At 37.5% G+C, this 24,970-nt stretch overlaps 2 protein-coding genes across 3 annotated transcripts; one reads left to right on the top strand and one right to left on the bottom strand.

Annotated features, from left to right (window-relative positions):
* Positions 1 to 1,937: 1,937 nt before the first annotated feature.
* Positions 1,938 to 16,045, top strand: LOC139696184 (alanine--glyoxylate aminotransferase 2, mitochondrial). Its single transcript, XM_071594823.1, has 9 exons — positions 1,938 to 2,111; positions 2,257 to 2,533; positions 2,603 to 2,726; positions 2,808 to 2,996; positions 3,468 to 3,665; positions 7,193 to 7,285; positions 10,881 to 11,102; positions 13,118 to 13,369; positions 15,713 to 16,045. Exons 1-9 carry the CDS (start codon positions 2,093 to 2,095, stop codon positions 15,827 to 15,829), a joined length of 1,491 nt encoding a protein of 496 aa, XP_071450924.1. The 5' UTR covers positions 1,938 to 2,092; the 3' UTR covers positions 15,830 to 16,045.
* ICA69 (islet cell autoantigen 1-like protein) lies at positions 16,038 to 24,959 on the bottom strand. Of its 2 annotated transcripts, XM_071594821.1 has the most exons (11): positions 24,799 to 24,959; positions 24,695 to 24,713; positions 24,349 to 24,608; positions 24,106 to 24,266; positions 23,859 to 24,020; positions 21,579 to 21,771; positions 21,334 to 21,433; positions 19,817 to 20,067; positions 18,517 to 18,774; positions 17,765 to 17,895; positions 16,038 to 17,021 (listed from the first exon to the last, which is right to left on the bottom strand). In XM_071594821.1, the coding sequence occupies exons 2-11, from the start codon at positions 24,703 to 24,705 to the stop codon at positions 16,902 to 16,904; spliced, it is 1,647 nt and encodes a 548-aa protein (XP_071450922.1). In that variant the 5' UTR covers positions 24,706 to 24,713; positions 24,799 to 24,959; the 3' UTR covers positions 16,038 to 16,901. The 2 variants fall into 2 exon arrangements, with proteins under 2 accessions (XP_071450922.1, XP_071450923.1); XM_071594822.1 differs by lacking the exon at positions 24,695 to 24,713 and having other exon boundaries at positions 24,799 to 24,958.
* Between the last annotated feature and the right edge of the window lie 11 nt (positions 24,960 to 24,970).

The following is a 24,970-nucleotide window of genomic DNA, read 5'->3' as shown; positions in this document are numbered from 1 at the left end:
ATATATGCTACAATGTTTATTGTATTGATTCATCGGTAATTCTCTACATGGAATGAAGGGGATTTGACCTTTGGAAAAGATGCTTTCATGAATATGAATGTTACTATAGATAGAACGTTACAATAGAAACAGTTTATTCCGAGTATATGTACACTTATGGTACATCAGATTTGGTTACATATTTTGGACAGACTAGGAGGGGATCATTAAGACATCCATTGCCTTAAGCCAAAACCTCTCTCCATGTAAATCGCATTTTGATAAAACTTAAAAAGTTACCTGCAGGAACAATATCCACTGTAATTTTTCACAGTAGGCATGTCATAAAAATGCCATAGCAGTCAATACAATGTGTACACAACCTATTGACTTCTTCAAAAATAGATGGAGTATACATAGGAGTAATTTGACTGAATGTATCATAAACAATATTTATAAGTTGAAAATAAATGAAGTACCTTTATATATAATGGATGAGGTACCTTTATGTAATGAATGTATCACGTGAAATCATACGCTAATGAAAATGAATTTTTAAGTTGCAGGATATTTCTTCCCCCAAAAACAGTAAAGATACTACAACTTTGGAGATGGATGCACTCCAAAAGAATGGAATGCCAGATGAGACACCACGCAAAGTCTGCCGTTTTGTGCTGGTGATCCCTACTTGGATCCACTCAGATTTGGAGGACCCTATGGAGGAGAACATGGTTGAGACACAAGACAATTGTGAAAACGCTCTAGATGAGCTCTCCATTGATTAAGTGCATTCTACCTCGCAAAATCAAAATGTGATAAAATGCAATGTAGGCCTTTAAAACAGTGGGGGAAAGATGAAAAAGCCCTCACCAAACCTCATTTAAGGAACATCTATTTTTCTTCATTTAACTGCATTATTATTATTGCTTTCCTTAGTTAATCGATGACATCAATGGATGAAAAATATCATAATGGAGAATTAAAAATACAAAATATAATTATGCATGTGTAAGGCCTTATTTAAAAAATACTTAATATCGTAATCCCTTTAATAATTTTTAGGTTCCTAATAATACTATTCTTCATATACTTTAAAAGCTGATCTATGGGACGTCTTGACGTCAACTTTTCATCTCTTCACTGAGATGCCTCCATTCTTGTCCTTGCCTCATAATTCTCTTTCAAAACATTGCTGCAGTTTTGTTAGTATCATAGAAGCACAGTTCTTCATAGTCAAATACTCTTGTACATGACATCTTTATTAAACGAGTTTATAATAACAGGTAACAAGTTTATTTGTGTGAATAAATGGAATTAGTTCAACTCGCCGTTTAACAATAATTGAGGGTAGGTACCCACAAAAATTAGATATGCTTCAACTTAAAACTGTTATCATCATCTCTGCTCTGATTACTATTCACGAAATATAATTATTTCAATTGGGAATCGATTAGAAGTTATTACCCAGATTATAAAATAATTACGTTCACTCAGCACGCGCGTTATTTCAAGAGAAATGGCAATTTCCTTCAAATTGATTTAAGGCTTTCATATCCGCTATGCTCTTTTTCCATCACGCTAAAAAATACAGAATTCATGACTTCATTCAACCATGTACGCATGAAACCTTCAATCGAAGCGATAATTTCACCCAACACAGGCACCGTAATACATTAATCCCATTTCGTTAGCGTTGAATCTGCCGTAAATGTACCGAAGCGGCCGAGAATTGAATTAAATAGCAGTTCATACTGTAATCTTCAACTCTAGCATTTCAACGTTCCTTGAGGTTTATTATCCACGCACATTAAGCACGACCTATCGGCAATAAAGAGTATTCCCAGTATGTCGGTGTTCTTCCGTGGTCCATTCATTGTCCCCCCCTCAAATCCGGCGGGCAACCGCCAAATAGAAATTGTGAACGTCGTAGGAGGATGGGTGGAGCGAAGGATGAGGGAGCAAGATTAAAGCGAGCTGCCTATGACGTAACCTGTGAGTCCTGATAAAAGTCTTTTAAAGCTTCGAAAGACCTTGGGTTTTATGTTCATGTGATCCCAGGGAGGAGTCGAGGCGATCGTTCTGTCGTACTAGAGAAAGAAGATATTCGTTCAGAATGCTCCGAAAAATTCTTGGTTTGTACAGTCCTTCCTTCAAATTGTGTGGAGTTTTCTACGTAATTTTACGTTTGAAAGTTTACAAAGACGACATTAGTGGTCCGAAACGACACGACGACATATAATGTACCGAATAAATTCTTGACGTGCATCTTCTCGACAGGTTTAAAGCCTGCATGCGGTGGAAGGAATTTTGTCCGAAATTCATCGGCGGCAATTATGCCTCCTTGCAACCACAAGCCCAAGCCTTATGCAGGCCCTAATTTCGAGAAAGTAAAGAAAATTAAACAAGAAAATTTAGTTCCATGTCTTCTAACGTATTATAGGAAACCACTCTTAATTCACGAGGGTAAAATGCAATGGTTGTTCGACCACGAAGGAAGACGTTATTTGGACATGTTTGGCGGAATTGTTACTGTCAGCGTTGGTCACTGCCACCCGTAAGTATGCGCATTTTTTAAAAACGATTTCGAATGACATGCTTCGTATTTCACGCCTTTTCAATGCAGGAGAGTCACCGATGCTGCTGTCCAGCAGATGAATCAACTATGGCATACAACAAATATATACATGCACCCTAAAATACACGAATACGCAGAAACGTTAGCAGAAAAGTTTCCTGGCGAACTTAAGGTAATGATCGCACGTACAATAAATGTAGCCCATCATCTATAAATCCACTTCCATGCATGCAAGTAACTATTTCACTTTCAGGTATTCTATTTTGTGAATAGTGGCTCAGAAGCGAACGATTTAGCCCTCTTTATGGCCCGTGCTCATACTAAAAATTCCGAGGTGGTGTCCCTAAGAAATGGATATCATGGGATGAGTCCTTATATCATGGGAGCTACAGCTTTATCAACTTGGAAATACAATGTCAATACTGGAGGAGGAGTGCATCATGTGAGCATTATTTTTACCTATGCCTACTCTCTAATATTATATACATCAGGTGTGATTCCAGAAAGAGCACCTGTTGAATCTCATTCTCCAAATACAAGTATCCACGTATGTGTTTTGAATTTTTCATGAAGCCATTAAGGAATTAATTGGGCAGGAAATTGATTTCTGTGGTATGTTCAAATTTTTCTTGCCTCGTGACTGCCACTTTTATGATCTTTGCAGTAGTAACCTCATAGTTTTCAGGCAGGGTGCTTTGGCTACAGCTAAATAATTTGGGCATTTGATACCCTAGATATTTTTTCTAGAAAAACCCTGGCAAACTGGCCGAATTTTTTTCTTATTTTGTTTGTAAATTGATTATCAATAAATATGAATGGAATATCCCATAACATATACCTTCTTCCCTTGTCTTTCATTTATTTTCTTGCCCAATTTGTTTCCAATTTGGAATGGGCCTAATTTCTAGGGTAGACTATGAATCCAGATGTATACCGTGGTACATGGGGTGGATCAAGATGCAGGGACTCACCGGTGCAAACCACAAGAGAGTGTACTTGTACACCAGAAACCTGTGAAGCTGCAGAACATTATTATGAGCAGCTGCAAGATGTATTTCGTTACTCCCTGCCATCAGGTCATGTTGGTGCTTTTATTGCAGAGTCCATACAGGTAAAATTTGTTCTATCTGGCGTAACTTTATGGAATTTTAATTACATATTGAAATGAAATTATTGACTTTGTAAATCAACAATCACTAAAGTGTGGGGAATTACTAAGTCAATAGTTTCATTTCAATTTGCTACACAGGGAATCTTGATACTTTCTGTTAAGCATGCTGTGATCTTTTAAGGCTCATTTACGTGATATATTATTATCAGGTAATCTAGCGGTTAAGGTAGGTTTTCGGATGGACAGAACTACTGAATAAATATTTTGTGACTCCTAACAAAACAATCCAGCAACTTAATCTACATCAGGTCCCTCTTCATCTCTGAGTACTTCCGTCCTCCCTTCATCCCGTCCAGCATCCCTATCCTGTTCCTACTCTTTCCTCGTTTGCCTAACATTCTCCCCTCTATTACAGTCTTCAACATGCAACTGCCGATCAATATGCCCCTCATCCATTTTTCCTGCCTCCATAGGATTTCTTCCAATGAACCCCTCTCTTCGCCCACCATACCAAGTACTTCCACATTCGTTTTCTTCTCTGTCCATTTCACCTTCTCCATTCTTTTCCACATCCACATTTCAAAAGCCTCCAAACTACGTCTATCCTCCTGCTTTAATGACCATGTTTCCGCGCCGAACATAGCTACGCTCCATATCAAAGTTTTTACGAGTCTTTTCTTAACATCCTTACTCAACGTCCCTGTCATCAACTCCCTCCTCCTTGTGAAAGCCTCTTTGCCTAGCGCAATTCTTCTCCTTACGTCCCTACTACTTTGACCGTGTTGGTCCAAAACACTTCCGAGATACGTAAACTGTTCTACCTGCTCTAGTTTTTGCCCTCCTATTTTAAGTATTTTTTTTGCCCTCCAATTTTGCCCTCCTATGTAAGATGTTTAGCCTAGTTTTTTTATTTCTAGAAAATCTCATAACCTTTCGTGATAGAAATGAATGTGATGTAAAATGCATGCGAATGAAAAAGTTTCTTACACAGTGGACAAAAAAAATGTGTCAGGCTTGCACCAGCATGCAAAAATTGAAAAACTTTCTGTGATTTTTTCGATAAATATTCCACTTAACTGCTGGTGGCTAAAAACTGGTGAATCCATTCACCTCTCTAAATACCACTCTTCCAGATTCCGCTCTAGTTCTCAGCATGTCAGGTCTCATTTTGAATTAAATTAAAATTTGAAAGGCATGGTATGTGGTTGATAATCATAAATGGCACTCTGTTGTCATTACTTTTTGCCTCTAAGCACATCGAATGTGTTCCAGTGTCCAAAGGTTTACCGCTCAAGAGTACTTGGAGCAACAAGTGCATCGGTAATTTCGTTACACAAATGTAAGACCAGTGAAAGAAAGATTTGCTGATGGGAGCATTGCCTACCAAATGAAGTTGATAATATCTGTTTAGGGTATTAAGAATAATCCTACACAAGTTTTCATCTTCTAAAACAACGGGCTTCAAAGTGTGTCCATTTTTGTCTTCAAATATTTTCCTTTTCCCTGTAGTTCAGCAAGCAAGCCTTGTTAGTATCTATTTGTCTTTTCACACTGTTGCGATCAAGATGTCTGATTTCTTTTCATTTTGTATGTATGTTTCATTTTCTCGAAATTAAACATGGGGAAAATAAACAACTTTCATCGAAAGTTGAAGTGGTGAACAAGTTTTCAATGTTTAAACCCACTGTCAATCCCTTACTTTGTGCTGGTCTTTTCCTTTGATAGTTACATATTTTGCATGAGCCATTACCCTTAGTGCACTTAAAACTCTTTTGCAAAGTTTACCTTCATGTGAGAGATATTACCTAGCCTGCAGCAAAGTTAATACATTTTAATACTAATTTGTTAATTTTTTTGGTGGTTAACCTGAATATTTGGGGTGCTAAGTAAGAGTAGAACTAGCCTGAATTATTGTTGTTAAAATGTTGTTGAAAAATTGTTGAAATGACTATTGTTGAATATTTCCTAGTGAGTTATAATTTTCCATTGTCTATCATAGTTATTATCACTCTTATAAGGTTTTTAACTGTCTCATTGAATTTAAGTACTCTATGAATCTCAGTACTTTAAGCATAAGAGTAAGTTGGTTACATGGCATTATTTCCTTACAGCAAATGATGTGACATTGTTCTATAGTCTAGCCCCTTCATGAATCACTCATGTTGTGTCCTATTTGTGAAGTTATTACTAAAAATAAATATATTTCTTGAGCCATTATGCTAAATTAAAGGAAATAGTCTTCCATCATTTTACATTGCTATGCTATGAACCCTGAAAACAATTCAAGGGTAAAAATGCAAAATTACAAATTTGGATTTCAATTCACGTAAATAAACAGAGATGGTAAGCAAAGGTAAAAATATTAAAAACCATGTACAATTCCAATAGTGCAAAGTAATCAATAATCACATAGCAGGGTTTCTGCAGTCCCTGAATCCTTGAATACCAAGGTGTAAAACCATAAATGAGGGATTTGTAAAGAATCTGGGATCATTATCATTGAGCAGGAAATTTTGGAATTGCAGAAACATTTTTATCAAAATAGTGGAGAGCAGATAGAAAAACAAAGGCAAAGCATTAAGGTGACACATGCATGGTTTTTTCAATGAATATTTCCCCAAAAGAATGCCAACATGGAGTCCATGCCATTTTTACGAAGTGGTGATGTTGTCTGTGAATTGTTGTCTGCTAAATATCAATAGTGATCAAATCACTGTGAACCAAAAAATGGAAAAGTTGGAACAGAAACCTTTTAAATGGGATGTGATTTATAGGATTGTGAAGGCAGCAGATTTGTTCAAGAAATGCATTCTCCTAATTTATACATTCAGCAGCAAAAGCAATCCACTGATGATTGGGATCATTTACTTAATTTTGAGATGAAGTCCTGGCTGCTCCCAATTACATGAACTTGGCCAATTTCAACTTACTTATTCCAACTGTGGAATCATCACGAGTAGCCATTATTTTACCAACATTTTCAATAGTATTACCACATGCAGCAAGCTTACAAGTTATGAATTTGACAATTTTCTATTGGCTATCAACAGACCATTTGAAAACGTTTGCCATTAATTTTTGAGTTTGATTGAAGAGTCAGTTGATGAAGTTAAGATGAAATTTAATCAATATGATAAGCCATTGATAAAGATTTAACATCATTTTTTTCATTTAGCAGAGGCAGATCGTTAACATAAATATACATAGTGTCTAAATTGCATGTAATCTAATCAGATAGACACTTATGGTATATCTGTTAAAATTTTGCTGGGTTCTGATACATGTTTATCAATCAGCTCAGCAACCTATCTGATGAGTAAAAGGCAAAATAAGCACATCGGAAGCAACCTCTTTGCAAATTTTTGCTGCTTGTGTAAAAGGTGAAGGAAATTGTGGCACTTATGTGCCTCATCAAACTCTTCAGAAAAGTAAAACAAAAACTTCATCGTTGCCATGTGGAGAATAAAATGTGAAGTTAATGGCTGAACTTAAAGACAAGTGGTGATTGATGTTCTAATTCATTTCAGGGTGTGGGTGGTACTGTGCAGTTTCCTAAGGGCTACTTAAAGAAGGCTTATGAAATAGTGAAGGCCAACGGAGGTGTCTGCATTGCTGATGAGGTAAATAGCATCTATAGCACAACCCCAACACAGTAATTAATCTCAGAGTTGGTATAAACTTAATAGCATCAGACGTAACTTAGTGAAAATTGTGGATATCCAAAATAATTAAAAATACTTTTTATATGCCAAACCTTTATTGGTGTATAGTGTAATGTATTTCACTACACTGTAGCATATTTATGTGCAATATATTACATAAATATAACTTTATCACCAAGGGCTATATTTTAACCTGCTATATTTCACATTGAGTCGGCTATAGTGTAGTGATACGCATTGTACCATGTGGGGAATACAAAGTTATCTTTTAATTTTGTATTGAATTGGTTGGATGGGGGTTAGTAGTCACCTCTAAGCAAGCCCTATGCCCTATGGTATTCATGCAGGGTAATAGTGTGGGCCAGTTCCTTTCCCTGTATCTCCTGCAGTTTCCCAGGAAGAACTGAGTTTTAGAATATATCACATAGGTTGGGTGAAAACAGGATTGTCCCGTGATGTCTCCCAGATTTGAATATGATATCCTCCAGCTACTAGTCTTCACCTCCAACCCTCTAGGCCAGTGGTTTTAATAAGGCACATCGTTGCAAGACAGAAAAGACTAACATTTTTTCAATCACTTCATGAGAGAGTGCAAAATTGCCCAACACTTTCAAGGATGTTGTGTAATGCTTCAAAACATATCCATCATGGCTTGCGTGCATCATACAATATTTCATTATTATTAGCCAAATCTGGAAATCCTCAGACAATTGGTGAAGAACTCATCTTACCGGCAGTAAGTGACGTCCTGATAACTGTTCTACATAAGTAGGATCTGGTGCGGGATCTGGTGCTCCTTCGCCCTAAAAAGGTCCTTTGACCCGCAAGCATGCACAATGAAAGAGGAAAAAGAAAAACCATTGGCCAGGGCCTACTTGCAGTACGTTGCCTCGATATCCGGGAAAATATCCAGGATACTGGCGAGGCATAAAATTGAGGTAATCCACAAACCACGGGGAAAAATTAGAAATTTGCTTGTCAGAGCAAAGGACCCAATCAGCCTAAAGACCCGAGGTATATACCAATTCCAGTGTACCTGCCGAGATGTCTACATTGGAGAGATGGGGCGATCGAGACCAGGTTGAAGGAACACAAAAGACATGACTAGGGCAGTTGGAGGAATCAGCCATCGCCAAACACAGCATTGGGATGGATCACTCAATGAATTTCAACAGGACTTTCAACGGGACGGTTACTGGGACTGCATTATCAAGGAATCAATCGAAATTAGAATGGCAGGATGGAATTTCAACAGGGATTCCGGCTACTCCCTCAGTAACACATGGAAACCTGTGCTAATGGAGGTGAGAAGAGAAAGGAACAGAACACAGCAACCCGGCGACCAATCAGGAAGCTCCTCCCCCTTGGACCAATCAGAAGTCACCTGACCCGAGAGCACATGTATATAATACGGCCAAAACCAGAGTGGCAATCTTTCCACCCCGAAGAGGAGTATATCCTAAAAGGGGTTTCCGTATTGTTGTGTTATGTTTCCACTATATATTTTATATATTCATTCTTGTACGCTGTTCTTTACGGAAATAAAAACCTTTAAAACTGAAACTGAAGAGTGGCAATCATCATCCCTTAGGACGATGCACAAGTCAGGCATCGAAATGTTGGCCAACCTGGTGGAAGCCCCGAGAAAACTTCATCAATGTTCTACATAATCACCATATGATACAATAAAAATTATTCCCCTAATCAACACTTCAGTTCAACGACGAATAGATGAAATAGCTGAAAATGCAAAAGATATTTTGTGCAGCGTCCTGAGAACAACAGAATTTGCATTACAGTTGGACCAGTCAACTTTGCCAGGTTATTAATCTGTGTTCTGTTTTACGTACGATTTATTAAATATGAAAATCTACCTCAAATGTATTGTTTGCAAGGCAATTAGAAACTGACACTGAAGGGGAGTAAATATTTCGTATTATGGAGCAGTTATTCAGGAACAAAAAAATTCTACTTTCTAAAATACTTGCTGTTGCGACAGATGGAGCTCCGTCAATGACTGGTCATGACCACATACCATAATTGTATTGCATACTTGAGAAAATATGTACCAAATGTTTTTGCAATTCATTGTGTCATTCGCGGACAACATCCAGTGGCTAAAATACTGAGTGATCACCTTCACAAGCCCTTAAACATTGCAATTACAGTGGTTAACAAAATCTAAGCCCATGCTTTTAATGATCGACTCTTTTGAGAGTTGTGTGATGAGAACGACAAAGATTTCAAACATTTGTTACTACGTATAGAAGTTCGTTGGTCATCGAAAGGCAATTGTATAAGGCGCTTCTAAAATCTTCTTGACACTGCCATGCAATTTATTGATGAGAAAGATGCTTTTCTCAGCAGCAACCTTAAAGAGATTAGGAGTGACATTGCATTTTTGTGTTAACTATTTGCAAAGTTCGATGAAATGTATTTGCAATTGCAGGGAAATGATGCTAACCTTATTAATGCAAAATATGTGGTGTGAAGAATTAATGGCTTTGAATCGAAACCAAAGTTTAAGATACATTATCAAGAGTTTTGGTTGCAGAAGGAGGTTTATGATAATTATCCTGCATTATGGATGGTGGATAAAAAACTCATTGCACTTCCAACTTCATATTTGGTGGAATGTGGTGTTTTAGTAGTCATTCAGCTTTTTTCCAAGCAGAGAAAGAGACTTCAGGTTTTTGAGCGCGGTGATTTAAGACTCCTGCTAAGTGACATTAAACCAGAAAGTGGATTCAAGTGGCTCAAAAAAGTTTGAGAAACCCTGCTCCAGACCAACAACGGTCAGCCGTTAAGACCTCATGAATCACTACTCTCAAAATTTTGAATCCCACAGATTAACAAGCTGTAATTGATTTTAAATGAGCACAAAAATTTTTAAAAAATATTGATGAAGTGAGTTCATTTTATTAATATGAACTGGCAATTGCACATGTTTATTTATAGCAAAATCAATAAAGCTGGTTTAAATGTGAACAATTACTTTTGTGAGATTAGTTGCCGTTTGCATTTTGCCAAAAATAGTTTGTACTTGTTTTTGATTCCTTTAGGAGATCAAAGAGACTCTTCACACAAATTCTTTATTGCAACCAGAATACAAACTATGACGGCCTTTTTGCTTAGCCTTAAAAATCTTAGCTTACAGAATTTGCAAAAAGTGAGGCATTTGTCAGAAAATCTAGAGAAGGTCATGAATGGCAATTGATGAAATAATTGGAAACCATTGATTATAATAAATCTAGTAAAACTTCAGCGTGAAGAATACTCTTAATTAGCGATGAAAAATAGAGTTTCACTCCTTGCCATTTGGATGCAGGAACCACATGCTCATTTCATATTTTGAGTTTTGCAAAACATTTATTTTCACATCACATATTCCAATAAATTGTGACATTTGATTGTCCTCCACAAGATGATAGTTAAGGATAGCTACTTTGAGATTGTCATTTCATAGTTATCATATTTATTTCTCTTTTTTTTGTGTAACTGGAGTTTTAGAAAAGGATTCGTGGGCTAATTGTGTGGATCTTGTGGATTTCAGGTCCAGACTGGATTCGGGCGAACCGGTGAACACTTTTGGGGCTTTGAAATGCACGGTGTCACCCCTGACATAGTGACCATGGCCAAAGGAATGGGCAATGGGTTCCCCATGGCAGGGGTGGTCACCACTCCAGCCATTGCACAATCTCTGAGCACCGCACTGCACTTCAATACATTTGGTGGCAATCCAGTGGCATCGGCTGTCGGGAAGGCCGTCCTCGAGGTGAAAATATAATGCATGTGTTTGCATGCACTCGCCACTTCTCTTTCTTTCTACAGAGGCGGTGATGCAGGCACTCCTTGGTTCCACCCTGGGTCTTTTATCAGGTGATGTTGTGTGTAAGCTCCTACGTCAAGAGCTGGGTTCAACGTAGGTATTCCCGTCTGTTCCTTCCTACATTTGGCACAACGAATTAGTGTGTCCAAATAATGATGTCATCTTAGCATTCAGGGTTCATGTCGAACATATTTATAATCTGTTACTCTGATTTCCCAGGGATCGGACATGGTTATACACATGCAAGAGGGTGTACCTGGTAAATCCTGGGTAAATGTTACCATCTGCAGAATCACTAAGTTCATCAGATGAACGTTTGTAAAAGAAAAATCAATTCCTGTAATATTCCAGTGCATTTAATTAATGAATAACTGATCGAAGCACTTTCCCACTTGATAATTTTTTTTTAATTTTTACGACTGAGTTTTGATGTATAACATCATCATCATCAGGTCACCTGATGATGATGTAATACATCGAAATCCGCTGATAAAAATAAAAAAAATTATATCAAGTGGGAAAGTGAGTTATTCATTTTGTTCGACTTCCACCACATCATGCCTGAAGCTACTCAATTAGACATTTATTTAAATTCATTTGCATTAAGGCTTTCCAGAAATCATTATTTTTAGTTTATTCATTAAGAGCAAAAATATTAATGTTTTTAAGGATTACTGACCCTGTGATCATGACACAGAATTGGGATTGTAAAAAGCAGTTTTTCTTCTCATTAATGCCTGTCATTGCAAGTGACTCATCTTTAGGTGTGCTGATGGCTGTAGAAAAGGACAGACATCTGAAATTGCAGATGCTTTGAAGTGAAGAAGCATATCTGTGGGTATTGGTGGAGTCCTCCCTGTCTGAAATGAAGCCTTTTCCTTTTGCACAGCCAGTTGGAATGGTTGCTTCGATGATGTGTTTGATCCAATTCTCAATGAATAGCTTGTTTCCACTGCCAAATCTTGGTGGTTCTCTCTCAGCAGAAATTAGTGCACAAAAATTTGGTGGCTCTGTATTGGTAACTATATTTTTATGCCAACAAGCATTCAGCTTCATTCATTTTTTAGATGCACATGAATCAAGCATTTATTTATGAAAATCTTAAGAGAAAAATAGAGCAAGAAAAAGGTGAAGGGAACAACATATTTTGACAAAAAAAGGTACTGATTAAAACTTATTAGCCATGATAACGCTTTTCAAATAAGTCAAAATTAAAATATTCAAAAGTCATTAAGTTAACAAGCTAAGTAGTCTACTTATACATATATACCTGTATTTATAATTATATATTGTAAGTAGTTATTAACATATAATTACTTATCATAAGTAGCGTACTAATTATAAGTCAGCATCATTGGTGCCAATCAAAGATTTGACAATCTCTTCATTCCTAGTTCAGGCCTATTCCATTACCTGCTTCTTGTAGTTAATTCTTGGCCTTTATCTGTGGTTCTTCTCCTCCATGCAACCTTGAGTAATGGTCTTCAGTAAACTATTGTGCCATAGCATGTGCTCAAATAGGTTCCTTTTTATTCCATCTCTCTTCACCTGGTCTTTGGAATACAGTCAAACCTCTTTAGAATGAACTTCCATGAAAGAATAAAAATAAAGAAAAAGATCACTGTCCCCATGTGCTGCTACACATCAGTTTTCCCCCTCTCCTCCAGTCTGTAGCCATACACACTCTGCACACAATGCTAATACCCACAAAAATCAAAAAATTTGTTTCAAAAGTTAAGATTTTTTTGCGTGCTTTGCTTTTTAATGTTCTGATGAAATATTTGGTCCCTACGGAGACATACTTCCACGACTGAGTCTCTCAGTGTTGCACCACACACTTGGGCATCGTCAACTGCTGACACTTGTACGCTGCAATGGATTCTTGCTTTGGAGCTGTCGCTTTTGGGCACCGTGCACTCTATATTAGGTCATGATTCCCCCTTTGTATCTCCGGGCCTCAGGTCATTGAAGAGGAGCAACTGCAGAGGAATTGCGAAGTGGTCGGGACTCACCTGCTGAAGGGATTGGCACAGCTGCGCTCCGAGTTTGAGGAGGTGGTGGGGGATGTCCGAGGCAAGGGGCTCATGGTGGGCGTGGAGCTGGTGGCCGACCCCCTCACCAGGGCACCACTCTCCTCCACCAACTTTGTGGACATCTGGGAGGACTGCAAGGACATGGGCGTGCTTCTGGGGAGGGGAGGCCTCAACGGCAATGTGAGTGCTCCCCGTGGTAACTACTGTACTTTGCATGCCATTACTATTACCATTCCCTCCAAATGTACATTGAAAAGCAGGGGTGACAATGGATGCACCTCTTCCTTAGATTTCCCCTCCAAAATCAAGTGATCTGAGATGTGCACAGGTTCCGAATAAGTTGCCTATTCCACCAACCTACTCTTATTTTCTATGTTACATTCACTATTTCTACCCAGTTCACTCCATAAATCAATAACACTGTAATCAACCCGACGGTCGGTTTGGTAGGTGATTGTGGAGTTCACCCAGTACTAAGCCCTATACGGCGTGTGAAATTCACACATCAGGGTAGGGGGGGCAGTTCCTTTCCCTGTGCCGGTTATGGTTTCCCAGGAAGATCTGGTACCCAAAAAATCGCATAGCTTGGGTGGAGCTGCAGGTGCCCAGAGTGCCTTGCCGGGGAATCGAACCCGGGATCCTCTGGTAAGTAGCCCAACGCTCTACCCCCTGAACTACCGCGACTCACCCAGTTCACTCCATTGAACATCTTCCCAAAATCAACCAATACATCCTAATTGTACTCTTTTATGTTCCTCTCTATTAGTGATCTCATTACTACTGTGGTATCACTTTTGCCTCTCCCCTTCCTGAAACCAAACTGATCATCCCCCAAGTAATCATTTTCCACCCCCTAAATCCTCTTATTGAAAATCCTAAGGACCATTTAAATTGTGAATACGAAATCAAACTTACTGTTCTACAATCCTCGCAACCGGTTTCCATGTTTTTTTCTTGGGATGGCAATTGACACTGATTTGAGGAAATCTTCTGGTCAAATTTCTCCCTCGAAAATGCTATGAATTTAACTCCTTAACTGTGCCTTCCATGTTTTTCCGAATAGAAGCCTTAATTCTGCGGGAACATTATATACATCCACTGCCTAATTTAATTTCAATTACTTGAAAACAATTGCCGTCAGATGACTGGCATGAATTTTTACTGATGATATTATCATCCTTACAGCACACCATGGTTGTTTTTTTCAGGATAATTATGAGGCACAGGAACTAAATATGTAGTTAGCTAGTAGTTAGATTCATTCTTACAATTTTTTTGGGCGAATGAATTGAATGAGAAAATGCACAATTTGTTAAAAGATAACATATAGTCTATTAACATGCCACTGAAAATAAATAAGTGAAACCTAGAATTTAAATTCATCATTATGCATTATTATTCCACTGTGACCTCGTCCAATTACCATGGATAATTGGTGCTCCCGTATCCTTGTAAGAAGCCATTGAGGCTTATTCATAAGTATGGAATATTGTAAGAAAGTACTCTTGTATTTATTCCAGAAGTACCTGCTACACTTATTTTATGTAAATTTCTATGCAAGTACTAATCAACTGAGTCTGAAAAGATTGGAAAATTTATTCTGAGTTTTACTATATTAGAATGATTAAGTAGTTTGAGGATAGATGTGGCATCCACACCTGCCACATGGCCGTTGGCTATTATTCAGGAGAATTTGGTAGAAATTGCACTTTAATGTATTTCCCAACTCATTTCAGGATATAAGTTGTGATTGAATTTAATTGCCTTACAATGGATGCTAAATGAAATTTACTCAAGGAAGAAAATAACCCATTGTTTAAAAAATTTGATGCAATAAAAACTTATTATCTTAATTTTTCTTATTGATAGAAATGAGCTCTTACGGCTAGTAATATATAATGAATGTGGAACTCCAATAGCCGTAAACAGTTTACCTTTCTAAACAAGTAAAAATGAAATTAGTTGGCTAGCGCCACAAGTCAAGAAGGGGTAAAAGGTTAAAAAAAAAAAAAAAATTTAAATACCTTTTACCCCTTCTTGACTTGTGGCGCTAGCCAACTAATTTCATTTTTACTTATTTAGAAAGGTAAACTGTTTACGGCTATTGGAGTTCCACATTTATTATATATTTAATTTTTCTTATTCTATCCATACCAGCTTAAATTTTAAAGCATTAAAGTTGACATCTAATTTTTCAAATGGGGTTAGCCAAGTTTTTGATTTTAGAGTAGAGACAATTTAGAATTAAGTAATTGTTATAAATAGCTTGATTGTCGACCACTTGCTTCACTTTTTAGCCACCGTACTCAAAATATGTGCCTTTCTTTGGGAAATCAAGATTGTTTCTGACTGATTGTGCTCACGCAGTTCTAGTTGTGTCATGGGATTAAAATACCATTCCATTTCTCTCCCTGGCACGCATGCAGAATAGAAAGCATAGGTTGCTTTGGATATTACTTTCGTTTAAGCTCTGGAAAAGGTGTTCTTTCCTTCAGAATATTAATTTTATTTCTTTTTTGGCAGGTGCTACGAATTAAACCTCCCATGTGCATAACGGCTGCAGATGCAGATTTCACCGTTGAAGTGTTAAGGAAGGCACTCTCCAATCATCTTCAAAAGAAACGAAAGCATTTGTCATGATGAACAATTTAAATGAATGTGCATTCTTCCTACTATGCTCAGAATTTTAGCCATATTGATCAAAGTCCAAAACATATGATTTTGGAATTTCAGATTGTAACTGTGCCAGTTTTCATTGTTATATAACTTTTTATACTCGTTCCGTGGATATTTTTTTAAAGGTTGGATTTGTATTTCGTAAATTCTAATTTTATAAAAAAAATTAACCATTATTTAATACCAATTTTATTTCATTCTAAAATAAGAAGTGGAATGTTAATTTGCTCCGGATTTGAGAGAAAACAGGAGCAGCCATCAATGCCAGTAGTAAACAAACATAGAATCATCACAAAATAAGTGCCTCCTGAAAAACCCTTGCATGATGTTTGTGACTACATAAAGTGATTCATTACAATATAATAGACATTTAAAATTCTATGAAAACTTTAACAGATTAATAGAACGAACAACACAAAATATAAAATGAACGTATATAAACCATACAAAGTGGTAGGTATAAGATCATTTCTTTCATCAGATCTGTGATCAAAGGAGAGTCACACACACAACATGACAACAGCACATATTTTAATTTTTACTCTTTGGGACTATTCAAATATATTTGTGTCAATAAAACAATTTTACCTTTTTAAAATATCTCATTTCGAAAATGATAACATCATCCACAGTGACTAGAAATTTTTTTTTTTTTTAAATACTTGTCTCGGGCTGCTTTAGGCAAAAATTAAAAGGCATTTGGTGAAGACTTTGGTTTCACATTATATACTCCATGACTAGAAATTTCATTTTTCACTTCCGTCAAACAATATACATTTGACACAAGACCTTCACTTAGTGAATGGAATGCTTCTGAAATTAAGATACATATGTTTCAAGTCTTTGGCAACTGTGGATCAGTTTCATCCAATGTTCCATGTGAACAGGGACCAGATGACAGAAAATAAAGGTGACGTCTCATGCAGAAAAAATTGCACTTGTACAGGCCATTTAAGCAATGGAGGAGCAACCAAGGGAAGATCGATCGAAAGAGTCAGTCTTTTTGACCTCTTCCCATTTGCAAAAATATTTGTCCTCAACAGTTTCGATCCGACTCTTCCGTCCTCCCCCCAATCGCATCTGGATTGGCCAGGGGGTCCAGGTCAGCAAACAAATTAAACCACTTGGACATGTCTCTCCCGGCTGCTTGTGTCTTCTGCAAAATGAGCAGGCGCAGGAAAAAAGTACATTAGGTCAATCTTCTAAGGAAATAGGTTGCAGTTTTGTCTTTTGTCCTTTTGTGGAGAAGAACTAATTGCACAAGCCAAATTTAAACAAAAAGCTTACGGTTTATGCACACAAGGATAGTTTGAAAAGTTTCAGACTGAACATATAAATGAGACATTTTTTGTATTCAATTGTTCAGGGCTCAACTTTGTCGAAGTTCATGTTCATTAAATGAGATATAATTAATCATCTGGTACAAATTAATCGCATTAATAATGAATGGACCGCGACTTGATTAATTTATACCTGATGATGAGGCCTAAGCGTTGAAACTAGTTGTACGTAAATAAAGAAGTGGAAATATACATTGTATTCTTCATTTAATGAGACATTTTTTTCTTAAAATTTATTACTATTTTTCAAGTCTCCTTTAGAGTTGATAAACTTTTTCCAGCGATTTTCTAACTTTTTTAACCCTTCCCAATAGTAGTTCATGTCTTTCTCTGCAAAAGATACATTAACGTACGCGATAACCCCCTAGTCCATTAAAAATCTCTGTCCTCCAAGCAAAACTTCATCTACCCATCTTCATGAATGAACCTCCAAGGGACATTCTCTGTAAATACCCCTCTCTACCAGATCTGAGGTCTCCGACAAGATGACCCATCTCATGAAAGCAGCTTGGCATAAGGGAGGGAAGCAACTTCAAGTGCTAAAGGTCAAGACAATCACCTTCTTGGCAGGGGACGAGGCAGAATCCAGCCGAGGCTGTGCTGCTGAAGGGGCAGCTGGCTGCAGCTGGAGGGACCCTGCTCCTTGCTCTTTCCCACATGCAGCATCCACTGCCATTGCTCCTTCTGCGGCTGAAAACAAAGGAGATTCTTTAAGTCATCAAATTATGTATTGTCATGAATTGAATGTTATGCAGGAAGAAAAAATCACCTTATTCAATCCACTTTCACGAAAGTAATACTAATGCAATTGTTTCACCAGAAAATAAATGGTCTACACAATGCATTCCAATAACAAAATATTTTGCTCTCTTGGTTGCCAGTGAAATTAATGAATGAGTACATTTTTTTCTGCATGTGCATTGAATAGGGTGACAGGATTTTCCAGACTTTTAATTAAGTATAGGTGATTGAATTATTCTCTTCCCTTCAACAAGTAGGTCTCCTGTGAATATATTAATACTGATTGGGGGAATAATGATCGTGGTTCATCCAAAGATAAAAAATTTGAGTTTACATCAGCACTGTGTTGTGATTTGAGGTAACTGGGATTCCATGAGAGACACTAATATCATTGAAATTGAGTCTTTTGTCTATGCACCTTTGATAAACATGATGCATTTATGGGCATGAATCCAAGTACCTCTTGAGAAAGTGCAAAATGCCCACTGATTTGCAAATCAATTAGATAGTAACCCAAAGTTCCATGGTAAGATGGAATGGTCCCTGAACAAGAATGAGAGGAATGGAAACCTTTAGTCAGAGGCAGGAGCATATCCGCCAAGTTGATTCCAGTGGAGTCTAGGAGGTGCGAGGGGAGGAAGGAAGCCGCCTCTCCCTTGGCAATGCCCTCGTCATCGCCAAAGAGGCCACCCCCAACTCCACCACTGCCAGCAGCGCCACCACTGCCACCCACCACGTCAGACGACCCAAACACGGCCATCCACTCCGAGCTGAAGGGTCCTTCGACGGGGCCACCCAGCAGCACATCCTCCAGCAGCCACAAGGAATCTGCAGTAGGCAGTGGGACGGGATGAGAGGGAGGGGGCTGGTAACTCACTGGCACCCACATTCTTCGCAACACAAATTTCCCCTTCAAATTTCCCACCCTGCACCCACAGGCAATTCATTCCAAAGCTTACGGAAAAGGACACATGGGCATGACATTAAACTCACGTGTGTGCATGGACACGTACATGTACAGGCTATTTTTAAGAGGTTCCTTCCAAAAGGATATAATTTGAGGAAAGCAGTTTCCAAACAAACCACTAGGTGTGAAGCTATGATAATGAAAGACTAGTAAATGTTACTTATTTTGAGAGACACACTCTTAGCTTTACGTGAACTATTCCTAACTGAAGTCATGAATTCAATTTTATGACTAACAAAATTTGCCAAAAAAATAATACATTTGATATCAATCAATCCTACAAAACATAGGCCTTATTAATCATGGACTGTAGTCTTCTGCATAAATTTGTTGAGCCACAAAAACACTCCCAGTTGGCATTCCTCAAAAGGTTATTGCAGTTATGCAAACAAATTACATGGTGTCAAACCAATATTACACTGATTTCAAAAATTAATTGTCCATACCTCTTCAAGCAATGCCCATAATTGCCATTTGGCAACATTTTTGCACAAAGATAACAAATTATTTTCCCTGAACTACAGCAATTAAAAACTATGAGAATAACAAAATGTGCAATTTTTCCAAATTTTGTTTTTCTCACAGTTTTCAATTGTTGTAGTTCAGGGAAAATAATTTTTTACTTTTACACAACTCCAGGAACAAGTCTGGTACCTTAAGATGGTTTGATGGACTGAAACGCGTCGTACGTTACAAATAAATCGGTGGAAAAGTGCACATTTTGTTATTCTCGTAATGACGAACTTCCAGTACATCTCGCCTGAATCGGTTGAATTAAAAAATACTTAAAAATTCACCAATAATTACATAGCAGAGATGCAAGACAACATGCAACAAAGGAAATTAGAGAAAAAATTATGATTGCAGGTACTTAGGTTTTACAGCAATGGAATATGTCATAACCTTTCTTATTTTCTTCAGCAGGTGCAGTTGAACCACTTTCTTCAGGTTCATCATTTCCTATGTTCAATAGGAGTTCATCATCTTCAGAATCTTTCCCCAAGATAGACTTTTGTGATATTTTAGCATTCTCCTTGGCAGAATTATTCAATGTCTTGCTTTCTTTGCTTTCCTTCTCCGAACTTGATGACTTGGCACAGGGATCCTCTTCTCCATCCTCTTCATCATGGAACTCGGAATCAAAAAACAGCAATCTGGCACAAACAGACGAGGCAAATAAGTACGATTGCACATCACCATAGGTTGGTGGCACTTTTAAATCAAGAAAACACATTACTTCCCTTTGCCATCCACCACAGGCACCATTAAATCTCTACCATGTGCACACATACAAAAAAATGCCCGTTTTTCCTCAGTATTTGGGAGTTTTATGAAATTGCAATGGGTTTGGTTAAAATTTCACACCATGAAGTTTCTATATTGATAAAAAACATTAAAATTACATGGCCTACATTTCAATTCATGGAAATTTCAAACTATGCAGTTGCACTATGCTTGTAACACATGCATGGCACCGATTATTTTCTCAGAAATATAGGTATGGAATAATGGTACAATATTTTTGATACCAATACAGGAACATACTTCTAGCATCTAGTTTATTTTTCGCGGCATGAAATATGAAAAAAATACCAAAACATACTGCCTTACTACTCCTGGGTTCAGAGGCATAATGTTCCATCTTAAAAACACCATACTGGAGTATTTTACGTACTAGCAAACGAATGCACGCTGAACAATGTTCTCTAATGACATAGAAAACATCAACAGAAGTTCTAAAAGGCTTTTGCTTTAAAAGGGAACTGTGCCAAACACCTAACATGGAAGCTACTTTCAGATACGAAACAGTCATGAAATAATGAAGACATGTTCATTTAAAATTAGTAGCATGATCCCTAACCTCTAAAAAAATTTTGATTGAGCGTAATCGCTGAGAAATAAATTGGTACCGTTGATCTGGTCAACACATTATTAATAATGCTATAATGATCACAGCAGCAAATCCAGCAACCTCTGCCACCTACCACATTGCAATGGACATTGATGAAGTTTATTAATACTTATATTAAGGCCATAATTTGACTGCCTTCAAATATTTTTCCCATTGATTATTCCATGAAAACACCACAGTAATGTACCCAAAGTTTAATTTGAAAGTTAAGTGCAAAGCTCACCTAGGATGTACTAAGGCCAAGCGTGAGTGAATACTTAAACACATACTTCTACAATTATTTATTTATTTATTTTTGCATTAGTCTGAAAACAGCACTTTGACCTTTACATCAGACTTTGAACATTGATATAACAATTTGACAAATACATACACCCAAGCCCTGGGTGGAGGAAAAACCACCTAGGCGGGAATTGAACCCGTGACGTCTGGGTTGGCAGACGAGGGCGTTACCCCATCGCCACTGAATTCGATTATACAAAAAGTGAGTTTAATTGTCACCACCTACTTGTCCTTATCCTCTGACTGCTTCTCTTTTGTTTGCTCTGCTAACTTGAGCGATGGCTCCGACAGTTCCTTGATCACGGAAAACTCATAGTGCTGGTAGCCTGATTCAGAAATATTTCACAAAAGTCACTCACAATTATGGCAGGCAATGGACAGGGTAAATGTTCCTCTCTCTTTGAGGCGAGATTGCATGCTTGATTACCTACGTACAATTCCTGTTCATTATATATCTGACATGACACTTACCTTTAAAACTGTTGGAGATGCTTGAAAATGTTTTGTTTGCCTTCTTTGCAAAGTCAAGCAATGAGTTTTGGTAAAGGACTAGGGCATGAGAGAACATATTACAACGAGCGGCTGCAAGGAGGTCAACCTTCTGAAGACAATCCAACTTCAGCTGATCAAAGCGTACCTTGCTACGCCTCACCTGACTCTGCACCTAAAACATCATACAATTATTACCGATGCGCTATCCTTCACTTAAAAATCAAATTTCACAAAAAACTATATGGACAATTACATCACAGTCATGTCTTAAAAAAACGGCAATTATTTTCATTTCCACCATTAAAAGATGGCATATCAATGTCAAATCAACAATGCGACTATGTACTAGTAGCAGTATTTAGGGGAGGCGACCGACAGTTGAGGTCATTTGTGCCATAGGGGATGGACAGAAAAGGATGAAGGGTGGAGAGAAACCCGGCGCTGGCATTAGCCTACTCTTTACGAAAGGCGCCAAGGGGTACGAAGCTTAACGTCCCATCTGACAGATGGTGTACTCACTCAAAGAGCCCTCCACAAAGCACCTCAAGTAGGGATCGAGATACCTCTGAAAAATATTCAACACCGCCAGGATTTGAACCCGGGCCCACTACGAGGGAAGCCAGTACGATAGCCACCTCACGATCTTAATCCTCACGACTATGTAATTCTGCTGAACAAACAACGAGGCACTGCATTAACCCAACACACTACTAAAGTGGGGAAGAATTACTCAGTGAGGTTCAGTTGAAGAATATATAACATGAACAGTACACACATAGGATTCCTCAACTGGGCTAGCAACATCCTATGCAATTAATTTCCATACAGTATCATAAAAATGAACTGCATTCAACTACAACTAATTCCTGAAACTTTCAAATGAAATCTGCATCAGGCTTGCATGCCAGAGATTTGCAAGAACTTAGAATGGAATCACCACAATTTTGCCACAGGTAATTAGAAGAATTGAAGGCTAGCAAGGGGTTACTAGAAAAGTTTACGAGGAAAATTAAATTTGAATTTATGACCTTGCATGTGGAGTTGATTACGCAGATAGAGAGAGTAAAGAACATTTTCAGACTGAATACTCGGATTTGACACAGGAAGGTTCCCTAGAGAAGTATTTCATTTTCATGACCCAAGTCTTTTCCGAGAAACAATGCACAAATGGAGTGTTGGAAAATGTACATTACCAATGACCACATGCCTCCACCAAAATAGTAAATGTAATTTTCTCATATCACACTCAAACACAGTGAAATGGATCCCCAATGGAAATCTCTCTCCCCCTTGATTTATAATTCTCATTGTTTGAATGAGGTTTTTCATCATCACAGATTTATAGAGGGTCATCAGAAAAAAATTCATCTCAGTGGTGCCTTTGAAGGCGAAAAAGAAAGAAAGGGGAATTTAAAAAAATTATCTTTCACTTATTGGCCACTAAAGAAGACAATAACGACCACCCTGCCTTGAACATTAAATGCAAAATTATGGTCATCACAAACATGTTTTGCCTTAAACACTAATCACCAATCCGTAGTAATAAGACCAAATGTTTTTTTCATTGGTTAGCATAGAGCTCACTCGGAACTATTTCCAAGTGACATTCATTCAACTCTGTAACAGTGCCAGCTGTTGGTGCTGGTGTACTGATGGTGCTTCAGCTGATGCACATTTCCATTTCCCTAATGCATCAAAACAAATTACACCAGAACTGAGAAAACTAGGTATGCTAGTCTAGCTATCCATAGTGTGCTTATTCTTGATTTTTTGAGTTGCAACGTATCCGATTCTTTTCCATTTACAATGGAAGGTTTCTATTTCACTTAATGATGTTTCAACCAATCAATGCAGATAAGGGAGTCGTAAATTGGTAGCATCTATGAAATAAATAAGACTAGGACTGAGAGTAGTTCTCTACTTATACCTTAACACAATTTATCTAAATTCCGTAAACAATGATAGAATCAACATTACAATAATAACGAGGATCTGGAAATACTGTAAGTGGTGACCACAACACGTGTCTTTAGGCATCGGTCTAGGCATATCCAAAGAATCAAAATCCGCGAAATATAGGATAAAATTATTCAATATCATATATTACAGAGCTCATGCCAGTTTGGTACAGAAAATAACTGACCAGAATAATACAGGGCGGTTTTTAACATTTAGCTTAAAGGAAAATCTACAGGAAACTGAAAGTGCCCACCTATAAATACCTATTCATATAAAAATTATAATGGAAAAAAACGATACCTTTCTAAATCTTTCCAGCTGTTTATAAGTATCAGGATCAAGTTCTTGGGAAACATTTTTCATCCACTTCAAGGAAGCTCGATATTCGGTCCGCACTTTTTCCATGGCATTAACATTTTGAAGTGTATCCTCAATGGCTCGGAGTCTGAATGTTTCTACTTCCTGCAATTGTAAGACGTCACGCTCACATTAATATCAAGTGTAACTATAATATATCATGTATTATTACAATAACTATAATCATCACCTGATACAGGCGGACTAACGGCATTCTCAAGGTAAGCCGTTGTTGACCAGAATATGAAAGTGACTTTCCTACAGCGACCATCATTTTACCAGCTTTGGTCTTGTCATTCTTACCAGCTTCTTTCAGAAATCGTCCCATTGAGTTTTCTTCCTGAGCAAGGTCTTAAAATAAGAGAAAATATCAAATGAAATTGATGAAGTATTATGTACTAAGAATTCAACTGCAATGAGGAAAGCAACATACTGCATAATCCTTCCTGGTATTTCTCAATTATTCGAAGCAGATCTAAACAAGTTTCTTGTACGGATCGAAATAGCTCCAGCTTAGCATCAAGTTCTGCGTCAGAAGCTACGATACATTCATCTTCTTTCTTCCCCAACTTTCTAAACACCGTCTGCTTAGTTACCCAGAAGTGATGCTGCATTTTGGTGAGAGCAGAATTATTCTGCTCTTGATCGAGCCACCTATCGTATGGAGAGCTACCGATCCCTCCACCTGTTCTCCTAAAATGGACAATAAAGTTGTAATTTTGTTCAATGATTTAACAAACAGTAAGTACCTTGATTTCTTCATGACATTGCCAACTAACATGGAATTCATTTCGACCACTGCATTCAAAAAGAATTTTAAAATTAAATAAAATGTTTCCCAATTGTTCAAGACATTTAGTACTACCACTAATAATGATATAACCTCTTAGCAGTAATTAAATCAGACTTCAAACAACATTTTAGTGTAGTCCAATGTTTCGTCTTGCTATCATTTCACTTCATAAGTCAACTTCATGCAATTATCTCGTAAACAAATATTGATAATTAATAATAACAATAACACTATAAATTAAATATTAAAAATTTTATAACAC

The sequence above is a fragment of the Hetaerina americana genome, unplaced genomic scaffold (assembly GCF_022747635.1).
Source record: "Hetaerina americana unplaced genomic scaffold, ioHetAmer1.1.p SCAF_7, whole genome shotgun sequence".
In the NCBI taxonomy this organism is placed as follows: Eukaryota; Metazoa; Arthropoda; class Insecta; order Odonata; family Calopterygidae; genus Hetaerina; species Hetaerina americana.
Note: the sequence above shows the minus strand (reverse complement) of the source record. Positions and strands in the feature narration are given on the sequence as shown.

Bases quoted from the DNA above. Each gene is read 5' to 3' on its own strand.
- LOC139696184 (XM_071594823.1), top strand. The intron at 11,103-13,117 runs GTGAAAATATAA...TCCGGGCCTCAG, and splicing joins TCGGGAAGGCCGTCCTCGAG to GTCATTGAAGAGGAGCAACT. The intron at 13,370-15,712 runs GTGAGTGCTCCC...CTTTTTTGGCAG, and splicing joins GGGGAGGCCTCAACGGCAAT to GTGCTACGAATTAAACCTCC.
- ICA69 (XM_071594821.1), bottom strand. The intron at 21,772-23,858 runs GTATCGTTTTTT...ATGATGTTTTAG, and splicing joins AGCTGGAAAGATTTAGAAAG to GTGCAGAGTCAGGTGAGGCG. The intron at 21,434-21,578 runs GTAAGTGTCATG...TTTCTGAATCAG, and splicing joins CATCTCCAACAGTTTTAAAG to GCTACCAGCACTATGAGTTT.